Source organism: Pseudonaja textilis, chromosome 3 (assembly GCF_049901715.1).
Source record: "Pseudonaja textilis isolate UNSWEBS1 chromosome 3, rPseTex1.2, whole genome shotgun sequence".
NCBI lineage: Eukaryota > Metazoa > Chordata > Lepidosauria > Squamata > Elapidae > Pseudonaja > Pseudonaja textilis.
Genome location: NC_141992.1, coordinates 19926057 through 19938126, shown reverse-complemented (window position 1 = coordinate 19938126; position 12070 = coordinate 19926057). Strand labels below are relative to the sequence as shown.

Below are 12070 nucleotides of genomic sequence, written 5' to 3'. Positions count from 1 at the left end.
AACTGTGAACAGTGGCCAAACAAATGGTCATAAGTCAAGGACCATCTGTATTTCCTCCAAATGGATTATTCTCATGTTGTGCAAGCATCAAGGAACAGATGCTTAAAGTCCTAAGTATGCTAGAGATTAATTGTGGAGCCAGAGATAGTTCTTCTCTGTTGTGGCCATGTTGTAGAATAAAATAGAATAAATTCTTTATTGGCCAAGTGTGATTGGACACACAGGAAATTGTCTTGGTGCAAATGCTCTCAGTATACATAAAAGAAAAGATACATTTGTCAAGAGTCAAGAATTATAAGGTACAACACTTAATAATAGTCATAGGGTACAAAAAGCAATCAAATTATACTAGGAAACAGTCAATAAAAATGTCATAAGGATACAAGCAACAAGGTTACAATCATACAGTCATATGTGGGAGGAGATGGGTGAAAGAAAGGATGAGAAGATTAATAGTAATAGTAACGGCAGACTTAGTAACTAGTTTGACAGTGTTGAGGGAATTATTTGTTTAGCAGAGTGATGGAGTTCAGGAAAAAACTGTTCTTGTGTCTAGTTGCAATGTTGTTTAATTATCTGCCCTCAAAGGTCATCCTGACCTCTCTTTCATCTGTCTCCAAAGCTGTCAAGCCTCTTTTGTTTAGATGGACTTTTAAATTATAATATGTGAAGTTTGGATTTTTGTTTTGTATATTGAGATTGGGCAAGTTTTGCTTTTATGGTTTATTGATGTTTGAATAATGTCAATTTGGGGGCAACAATGGATTTCTGATGAAGAAGATCTTGAATTATAAACCTCCCTGAGTCTTAAAAGCTGGCTAGTGTAAAAATAAATATAACAGACATACTGTATGTGTAGTATATTTCCGGGTGGGCTTTTGAATGTATTAAATTACAGCAATGAAAATCCAGAGGATTTTTGGTAATATCATATAATAGAAAATTTTGACAAAACCAGATCGGCCAGGAGCCCTATCCATGTTTAATTGTTAAAGGCTTGAAACAAATGTACTGCTTCCTCTTGATTTTGGAATTTCTTTAGAACACACTTTGAGAATGTTTACAGGAAAGAAGAGAAAGTTTGGGATCCTGACCCATAGCTAGAATTGCATTTCTGGTAAACATCCAAAACTAATTTCAGTTCCAATGAAGCTAACATAATTGAGAAAACAGTCATCTTCCACAATTTCTAGGCACACTTCGACATGTGGACTAAAGGTTTTTGTTTTTGTTAAATCCATCTCTTTGTAAACATGCTTTAATCTTGGAACATTAAAGATCACTGATGTACAAAGGATTACTTACAGACTCATAATGGTGTCTTCTGAAAGCAAAGAATGTCCTCCAGATTATATGTTTTGTTGTGATCTCTCCTACACTAATGATTTCCATCTCAAAAATACCAAAAATTAATAATCATGGCATTCAGGCCCTCAGAATAAGGAAAACAGTCTCTGGAAGTGCTTTCCAAGTCTGTTCAGTGGCATCTTTTACTCTCCATTCACACAGGATGAAAAGTTATAATGATAATTTCATCTGTCCTCCAAGCTGAAGCCAAGATACATTCCTCTCCCACTTTATCCTCATATCAACCCCAAAATCTCAGTTGGGATAAAGAAAGTGATTGCCCCCAAGCACTCTACAACCTTGGTGATTTAAGCAGAAGCTTGAACTAAGATTTTCTGGTCAGAGCCCAAAATGTTTGCATGAGAAGAGCAACTAGGATGATTAGGGGACTGGAGATTAAAACATATGAAGAACGGTTACAGGAACTGGGCTTGGCTAGTCTAGTGAAGAGAAGGACCAGGGGAGACATGATAGCAGTCTTCCAATATCTGAGGGGCTGCCACAAAGAGGAAGGGGTCCAGCTATTTTCTAAAGCACCCAAAGGCCAGACAAGGAATAATGGATGGAAACTGAACAAGGAGAGATTTAACCTGGAAATAAGAAGAAACTTTCTGACAGTGAGAACAATCAACCAATGGAACAGCTTGCCCTCAGAAGTTGTGGGAGCGCCATCACTTGAGACTTTCAAGAAGAGATTGGACTGCCATTTGTCAGAAATGGTGTAGGGTCTCCTGCTTGGGCAGGGGATTGGACTAGATTACCTACAAGGTCCCTTCCAACTCTGATTATCTATTATCTGGTGCCACACAGTGCCATACATCTTGCTGATGTGAACAACAAGCTAGTTTGTAACACTATACTTTAAGAATGAATCAACATCAGCACTGCAGGTTTTCTAAACCCTTTGCATATTTTCTTAAAGGTGACTTCTACTGGGGAGAGGGGATTGCAATAAAAGAACAATGGTTCTGATTGCAATCTAAGATAGATACTATGGAAGGCAGACTCCCCAATCAGTTTGTGAAAAAAGAGAGTTTAAGCAAACACCTTTCTGCCACACCAATTTTCCATCTATGCTCTGATTGTTGAAGTGAGCTTGATCATTAAAAATATTATTTACACATTTTAAATATAAAATTTAAATACTAAACATTATTTAAAAAAAAATATTATTCTAAGCAGGCTTGCCTTAGTAGCAATGTTATTCCCATACTAGGGCTAAGTGCAATTTACATAATGGGTTTCATGCATTATATTACAGGTGATAGGCATTTTTTCCATGCAATTTTTCTCCAAGGAATGTATATTTTTACTGCTAATAAAATTTGCTTCACAGAGCCAATGGCCAACTTCAAGGCCACAGCTTCAAATGGACCTATAAGGTACCAGCAAGTCCTTCATCCAATAATGAAAGCATTGTGACAACATCAATAATCTCATTCAGTTTTGATTTCCAATGGCAAACAAATGCTGCTGCATTGGGTTCTATAAGCACATGATTAAAGCTTTAGAAATTAAGAATTTGAATGCACAGTTCCAAAGGACATTACTTTTACTGTCTTCCCTTCACTTAGGCATTCGTTTTGCTAAGGTTAAATTTCAAGCTTGATCCAGATCATTATGGTTTATTATATTTCCATCTACTGTATTAAGTCCCTGTAGTCACAAAATCTATTGTTACTTAACCTATATACATACACACACACATACATACATATACATATTTTCATGCCCCTGTCCAAGTCTGAATCCGAGGAGGAAGACGAACAGCTGACAGGGAGTTAGAGTGTAGCTCCATTGGCTGTGGAGGAAACTGGGGAAGGACAAAGTCCAGCTGGGCAGAGCAGGAAAGAGGTAGAACAAGGTAGAATTCAGAGGAAGACCCAGGCCCACTCCCTCTTCATCCTAGGGCACACAGGGAGGAACGAAGAAAAAAGCAATGTGGGTTGCATGGCTTATGGGGGAGGAAAGGGCCCTGATTCCCTTCATTAGCCACAGCTGGGAACACAGTTGATAAGAAAGGCAGGCTGTGTGCGGCAGGCTGCTGGGAGCAAATGCGACTTTATCTTGTGTTGTCATTGCTTATCCATGTTCCTGGCATCTTCCCAACCATGTGAGTTTTGCAGTGCCTTCAAATCTGAAATTCTTGCTCCTGCCTTGCCAAACTAATTACTTCAGTTTGGCTTGATTGGACTTATGGTGACAGTTTGTGTTGACCATGTTTTGGACTTAATCTTCTGCAGTCAAAGGCTGTTCCTGGGAGAGTTTTTCTCCTGCCAGAAGATAATCTGGACACTGGGGGCGAAGTTGGAGATAATAAAGGGACTCTTATTGATTATCTGACTGTGTTGCCTTTGTGCCACGCCCCGGATCATCATACATACACACACATATACATATCACCTTTTCTTATGGTAGTTACAAAAAGGCCAAACTTATCCTTATAAACTTATGAAGTAGGTTAAGCATAGTGTGTATCTATACCAGATCCATCCAACAGGTTTCATAATGCAGTATAAATCAAAATGTTGAACCAAATGTAACCACCTGGATCATGACACTTAAACATTTACTCTCTGTGAGGGTAAATCAGCTTGAGATAATAAAGCCGCATAACTGACCATTTTTTTTCCCAATACAACAAACACTCTTCGAGTTTTCTTTTAACTATAAGATGCTGGAGAAGCCAACATTTAGATGCCCACATAATGTTCTTCCATGTTGAGCAAAAATCCAGAAAACCACTGTATAATGTCCAAAAGATACAAAAAATTCTAACCCAGGAATTTTTAACCTCGGATCCATGATAAACCTAGGTTCCAGGAATTTGAATGGGGGTAAAATACAACTTTACTTGCACCAACTTCTCAAATTTGATAGAGAAGGGGTCACCCACATTCCAAAGGATCAATACCAGGAAAAGTTTAAGAAAAACTGCTCTGTAGAGAGTAAGTAAGGTGACCTTGATGGAGATATACAAGAATTACATAAACAAAAGCAACTGAGGGGGACTTTTTTATTCCTAAATTATGACATAACATTCAGAAGTGGCTCAGATGCCCTGATTCACTGAAATACAAGGAGGAGGAAGAGGCAAAACACAATCAGAATTGCAAGATTCAGCTATTATAGCCAATTTCAGTAAAAGTAGTTGGATTTGATTTCCTGGCTTGATCTACCTGGGGGGCGGGGGGCTGATAAGCTAATTCTTTTCTACTGTTTTACGGCTGTCACAATGTTGGTAGTTCAGATCTGATAACCTAATTTAACTGAAAAGTATTGTAGCACAATTCTACGGATTGCATCACTGAGTTCTCTTTGTATTATATGAAGAATTAAATACATCCATAAAGATAAGCATTTCCATCATGATCCAATGCATGAATTTTAAGTCTCACTGATTCAGTTAAGCTTATTTCTATTAAAGGTATTTAAGTTAGCAGCCCTACTTTTGCTTTTGGTTTAAAACAATAACTAAAATATAAGGTGTTTTAATAAGAAAATCACTGACATTTTTTTCCTGTGCATACCTAGGAATCAAAGATAACCTCAGATTTCCCAAAGTTCGGTAATAAACCAGTAAACTGGGTTTATTGTTTAACTGAATGTCTGTGCATTAAAGCTGTAAAAACATTGTGTTGATCTCTCTAGACCCACCATCAGAATTGTAAATTAGCAACTACTGTTGACTTATTTCACAGGAAAAGATATTCTCAGTCATGGTTTTGGCACTGTAGGATTACACCATTTTACACATTCTAAGTTATTGTTCACAGTAGTCATTTGTTCAAAAGGTGTGACATAAAAGCAACTGTAGTAGATCTACCCTCATGTACAATCCATCACTCTTGGTTATATTCCCTCTTGTCCATATTCAGAAAAAAATCAGTAAACCTTTCTTCATTCTATAATAATATATTCATTCACAAGAATGTTTGACTACATTCATTGCAGTTGTGTATCTAAACCTTCTCTGGATATATCCCATCTAAACGAAGACTTTCATATAATGACAGTCTCATTTAAAAAGTCTGTCCCCAGCAGTAAAATCATTTTTAAAAAAAAGTATGACAGGCCCAGCTTGGCACTTTTGGCTATTGGGTCATGATTGCTGAGAATGTTGATTGTTGCTGTTCTTTTGCAATCGGATTAAAGAAAACTGGGGTGGGATGGAAAAATTACATATTGATTATATTCTACCCCAAAGAGGCAAAACAAGCAATATGTTGGTAAATAAGAAAATTAAAACTGTTTAAAACTATGTGATTACAATAATGTCAACAATATTAGAGGTTACAATAGCAAAAGAAAAACCTTTAATTTGCATTTATAAATGGCTGAGAAGCATGCAGAAGGGAATGCTTTGCAGGTTTCCACATGTCTGTTTTTGATTATATCTGAATTACAAACAGTTTTTCTTTTTCAAACAGTATCATGGCTTGCAATTCAAAACTCCTGGGATCCAAGTCAATTGCTCTCTCTTTCTAGGTCAAAGCAGCTCTTCAACTGACTGAAAAGAGGGAGGAATACACTCTGCACCTTTCCATTTGCAATCTTTGCCCATCCTTTCTTTATGAATCTGCCTCTTCCATCTCTGATTTGGGGAGGTAGGGGGGGGAGAGCTTATTTATAGCTTCACTGTTGCATACAACAGGCAGACAGGACCAAATCGTGAGTCACGGGATGACCTAAAAACAGGGGTCTCCAAACTTGGCAACTTGAAGATTTGTGGATTTCAGCTCCCAGAATTCCTCAGCTAGTCATGCTGGCTGGGCAATTCTGAGAGTCCATAAGCCTTAAAGTTGCCAGACTCCTGACCTAAGATATTTAGTATTAGCAGTAGTAGCAAACAGGTTTTTTTTTTTAAAAAAAAAATCTTAATAGCAGAGCTTAAGAAGTGAATCCCCCTTCTGAAATCAAAGATTATTGAATCTGAGTGATGGTTTTTGTTTTTAACTGAGACATCCCAATTCTTGCTTCATTTCTTGGTAGATGTGGTTACTGTTGGACAGCAGTAGAGACTTCAAAACAATTTGCTATAGAATTTGTTATGTTAACATTGGTACAGAAAATCCTGCCAAAAGAAAACTGACCATACTCAGAAGATGACTGGGAAACCATACTGTCCGTTTTGATGACTAATTAAGAGGCAAACTCACATGAGTATGCCATTGTTTTCCACACCATCTGCAATTTCTGACACATATTAAACCGTGCTTCCCGGAGTTTTCAGAGACTGTGTTTGCCAAATATCTATGTACTATGAAATAAAGAAACATCTCAGAATCCTGACTTTTAGATATTCCCAATGTGTAACAAGAACATGTGATGCATGAACAAGCAGTGTGGTATTTTTACGGGACATAAAAAAAAAAAGCAAAACCCCAGGTATATTTTATCACATCCAAAGACACACACTTTGAAAACATGAGCAATGCAATCATTGCCTTGAGGCTAGTAGAAATAGTGTGACATTCTACAGCAACTTACAAACAGGGCAAGAAATTACAATTGTTGCACTCTGGTTTTCAGTCAAGGCTACCAAAGACTTGTCTTCTGTTACTCAACCTACTGATTTTAGCAAGCTTCTGATTGCTAAAAGTCTACTGATTCTACTGATTCTAGCAAAGCCAATGTCCAATATGAATTTCTGGCTCTATCCTCTGGATCTGTGCTTTGCATTAGGACAAACAAACAGTGCAATGAAAGTTTTGATGCTGTCAGATAAAACAGAAAGTCATGAAAAGAAAAAAAAGCGGTTACCTATATGACCCAGAAATGACAAAGAAGCATCTTTGGTGTGCTAAGATATGATACTATTGGCACTATATTTTTTTTTATTTTCATGACAGTTCCCTTTCTGCTGTTGCTTCTTAGATTTGCCTGGCCTATAAAAAAAAAACCAGCAGAGAATCTAATAATCCATCCCTCTCTAAACAGAAAGATATAGGCAGACTTTCAACCCCACCTTAGTCTGATGGAAGAAAAGTAAACTTTTTAAACTGCAGATGATCCTAATTAGCCTCAGCAAACATAGTAAAGTTTCCCTGCTGCCCTCTTTAGGGTTAATTGCAGAAAAACCACTTTTTCCTGTACAGGCCAGGCCAAGCCAGCCCAACTCTTGATCAGATAGTTTCCAACCGAAGTGCTAAAGAAACAGGATCCCATCCCGGCCACCGAATGACACCAGCTCCATTGTAAACTATTCCTTGGACCTTGGGAACACGCATCCTTCAGGGAAAAAAAAAACCCCATCCATTCCAAACACACTCCTAAGTTCTCTTGAAAAGCATCCATTAAGCTCGAAGGTGTCGATAAGAGTAATAAAATGCACGCTGCTAATAACAGGATAATAATCCAAAGTCACAAACCTGCTACTGGCTGCGAATAGTCATAATCAAATAAAATCGAGAAGTCCAGCTCTTCTTGAGGACTGATATTTGGATTCGGATCATCGTCCCCTTGCTGGGAGTTCGGATCCGAATCGTTTGGACTGGAAGCCATCTCTATATCGTCTAAGGGTGATCTCTTTACAATTCTAATTGGGGAAGCGGGGGGTGGGGGGAAGAGGCAGAAAAACACGGGAGGGGCAACTCTGCCCTCCCTTCGCAAGCAATCGCAAGAAGAATGATTGATAACGCCCGCTCGTCTGAACCGTGCAACTCGAGAATAAAAAAAAAAAATGAAACGCAGGCTTCCTTTAAACTTCTCGGGGAGGGGAGGGGAGAGGGGAGGGGGGAATCCCCTAGGTCCTGGGAGGTCGTTTGGCCCCAAACTCTGGGATCTCCTTCCGCCACCTCGCGTGGCAAAGAAGAGGCGCTTGCACGCGCAAGAGCTTCGCCACTTCTGCAGCTCTCTCGCCGCCCTTGGCCCCTCTGCACGGCTGCAGCTTCGCTCCCGGAGCGTGAAGCCCGTTCGAGGCGCGGCGAGGAAACTTCCTGTTCGCGGGGAGCCACCTGGGGCGAGAAGAGGCGGCGCTGCCTCTGGGAGGGGAGGGGAGGAGCGGCGGCGTTCCCACCGCTGATCGCTGCCCGGCCCCGTCTCTTCAAAGCGGGAGAAAGTGGAAGCTGCGCTTTGGAGGTGGAGGTGGAGGTGGAGGGGAGGGAGGGTTGGGAACCAGATGGAGAGATGAAAAGGTGGCCAAGAGCGGGCGGACTTTTTACGCTTACACACGCGGGGCCCTGAGAACGTGGGGATGCGGACGCGGGGGGTCTCCGCAGGTGACGCTTTGCCCGCGGGCTGGGTTGCTAACCCTAAGGGCCTGTAGAGATTCTCAGGCATCCAGGTCATGGTTGTCCCAAAGGTGCTTTTTCAGGAGGCAGCTGGACTTTCTTCTTGTTGTTTTGAAGTTGTTTTGCTTCTCATCCGAGAAGCTTCTTCGATTCCCCACGATCCTGCCAGAGCTGAAGAAGCTTCTCGGATGAGAAGCGAAATGTCTTCAAAGGAAAAAAAAAAAAAGTAAGTTCAGTCGCCTTTGGAAAAAGCACCTTTGAGATAACCAGACGGCAATTGGACTTTCTTGTTGTTGTTTTGAAGTTGTTTCGCTTCTCGTCCGAGAAGCTTTTTTAGTTCCCACGATCCTGCCAGAGCTGAAAAAGCTTCTCGGATGAGAAGCGAAATGTCTTCCGAAAAGAAGAAAAAAACCAAGAAAGTCCAGTTACGCTTCTCATTCGAGAAGCTTGAAAGCTCTGGCAGGATCGTGAGGAACCGAAGAAGCTTCTTGGATAAGAAGCGAAATAACTTCAAAAAAACAAGAACGAAGTCCAGTTGCCTTCTGAAAAAGCACCTTTGGGATAATAACCCTAAAGTTGTTTGCAGCAGCCCGACATGCTGAACCAGCGCCTAACTTCGTTTTCCCCTGGAGAGAGAAAAGAGGGGATCCCACGATTCTTTTCACTTCGCTGCAAAAATTCACCACGCGGGAAAAAGCGGAGGGAAAAAAGAAAGTGAACTTTCGCCGGATGCGTTTCTTCCTGCTATCAAAAGAAGCGTGGAAGTTGGGACTGGGGAAACCGATGCTTAAATCATGCAGACACATATGAAGGCAAATAAATACACGTGCGCTCCCTTGAATGGGGCATGGGAAATGGGGAGAAACAAGGTCGCAGGGATGAATTTTGCGAGGGATATGAGGCTACACAAACCGCGCGCCTTTCCGATGTTCCTGAAAGCTTTGGGTGCTAATAATAAGAAAAGGGGAACATTGTTAAAAGCAAGGGGAGGTCAGTTACTGATTTGATATCTCTCAGGCCTTATAAAATTATGTGTCTATTTTAAATGTAATGATGAGCTGCATAACTGCCATCACTGCCTCCTGTACAATTTATTATTTCATTAAAGGCATTTTGTGTATTTTAATTATTCAAATATTGGTGATTTAATATACCATAAGCTGGTATCCTGTGGGAAAACATACAAAATGCACATTTTGAAATGCATAAAAATTTGATTACATGAAATATTAATCAGTTTTTCATCCTGATCAAACTTATTTTAAAAAACAGTACATTCTCAAGCGTGCCACCTCAGATGTGACACTGTCCTTTTGCCTCTCAATAGTTACGTAAGCTACTGATGTATTTATTAAATACATGAAAAACAAGTGCAGGACATCTGTATAAGAACATTTAACTATTGCCTTTCACTAAGGTAAATTAGTAAAGTTTGCATAAAGCCTTGTATACAAAGTTAACAGCATGTAACTGAAAACAGGTACAGAAGTGCTAGAAAGAAATGGGGGGGGGGGGACTTCCTTGTTGCACAGGTGTTTTGTCAGTATATTGCAAAATGTTGAACATGTGACCAAGTTTTACATTTATTTCTAGTTTTCAGGAAAACCATCCCATAGTGAACAACTGATTCTCTTAATGATGATGTTTTCTTAATGACTGTGGTATTTGCTTAATGACCACCACAAAAAAAGGTCATCAAATTGGATAGGTCACTGTGGGTCACCCACTTTACAAGGATCACTTGTGAGCCATGGTGGCACAGTGGTTAGAGTGCAGTACTGCAGGCTACTTCTGCTGACTGCTGGCTGCCAGAAGTTTAGCAGTTCAAATCTCACCAGTTGGTTCAGCCTTCCATCCTTCCAAGGTGGGTAAAATAAAGACACAGATTGTTGGAGGAAATATGCTGACTCTGTAAACTGCAGAGAGGGTTATAAAGTACAGTAAAGCAGTATATAAGTCTAGGTGCTATTGCTAAATGCTATCACAACTTAGGACCATAATAACTGCATTATAACTGGAAGTTAGGAACTGTAAATCAGATGATGTTAGAATAAAATTAATATCCTACCTTTATCTCCATTCCACCCCACCTGATATATAAAATTCCCCAAATCCTTGTGTGACACACAAGTTATATATTATATTCCTCAATGTCCTCAGATAATCAACCTCATTTGCAAAAGCTAAATTCAGATTTCTAAGCCAGATCTTGCATACAAATGCATGTGCTACATGCCCCTTTCCCAATCTGGCAACTTCCAAACTTGTTGAGATTGTAACATGCCACCAACAGAACTGCAGTTCCAACTGGCTGCAAAAAAGATGCAGGGACGGAGTGGCTCAGTGACTAAGACGCTGAGCTTGTCGATCAGAAAGGTTGGCAGTTCAGCAGTTCGAATCCCTAGCGCTGCGTAACAGAGTGAGCTCCCGTTACTTGTCCCAGCTTCTGCTAACCTAGCAGTTCGAAAGCATGTAAAAATGCAAGTAGAAAAATAGGGATCACTTTGATGGGAAGGTAACAGCATTCTGTGTGCCTTCGGGCCAGATGACCACGGAGACATCTTTGGACAGTGCTGGCTCTTCAGTTTTGTAACAGAGATGAGCACTGCCCCTAGAGCTGGAAATGACTAGGATGTATGTGCAAGGGGAACCTTTACCTTTATAAGGTAGTCCTCAATTTACAGCTATGGTACAACCAGGACTGCTAAGCAATGCAGTCATTAAGTGAGCTGCACCCAATTTCAAGTCTTCTTTGCTGCACTGGTAAAATGAATCTATCTTCCTTTATCGACTTTGCTTGTTGGAAGCCACCTGGGAAGATCATAAATGGTGATCGCACAATCCCAGGAAGCTGCAACTATTGTGAAAACATGCCAGACAACAAGCACCTGGATTTTGATTGCATGACCATGGGGATGCTATGACTGACAGTGTGAGAAGTCACATTTTTGCTGTTGTAACTTTGAATGATAATGAAATGAATGGTTGTAAGTCAAGGACTACCTGCAACCCAAATTTGAACTAATTATAGAATATTTTGGACAGACAGTGGACCATCTCAAACAAGACCAAGGCAGTCTGTTTGTCAGAGTTCCAAGTAATAGATCCATATCAAGAATATCACATTGGCACAGATCTGGTGAAAACCAACTCTGAAGACTTCCGCCATTTTTACCTAATTAAAAGGAAAAGTTTCCCCATTTTCTCAAACAACCAGTCACACAGTCCAATCACGGTGCGGTCTGGCTGCCAGATGACATCACTCCATCTTCCTCTGACCAGGTGTGAGAATGTCCTTGGTTCCCAAGAGAAAATATTTTGTTTTGGCTACAGAATCCTAACTATCTCAAATCCCTCCCTCCCTATCCCTCAGCACCGGTATGGCAACACTGAAGCAGTCAAAAATGGCTTTGGTCAGGTCAGCTTCAGGGCTGACACTTTTAGTATAACTTTGGAAGTAAAAAGACATTCAAAACCTAAGACATTTATAT

The 12070-nt window shown here is 40.3% G+C and overlaps 1 protein-coding gene across 5 annotated transcripts in view; it reads right to left on the bottom strand.

The window, feature by feature from the left end:
• The window catches only part of NFATC2 (nuclear factor of activated T cells 2), a 191062-nt gene that overhangs the window by 164832 nt on the left and 14160 nt on the right, over positions 1–12070 (bottom strand). For 2 of the 5 annotated variants that reach the window (XM_087928992.1, XM_087928990.1), the window contains exon 1: positions 7719–8235. The exons of 2 other annotated variants lie outside the window; for them this stretch is intronic. In XM_087928992.1, coding sequence (XP_087785118.1) covers positions 7719–7851 — 133 coding nt within the window. In that variant the 5' untranslated portion in view covers positions 7852–8235. Of the gene's footprint in view, positions 1–7718; positions 8264–12070 lie in introns of those variants that run through there. One more of the 5 variants, XM_087928991.1, reaches the window with a different exon arrangement.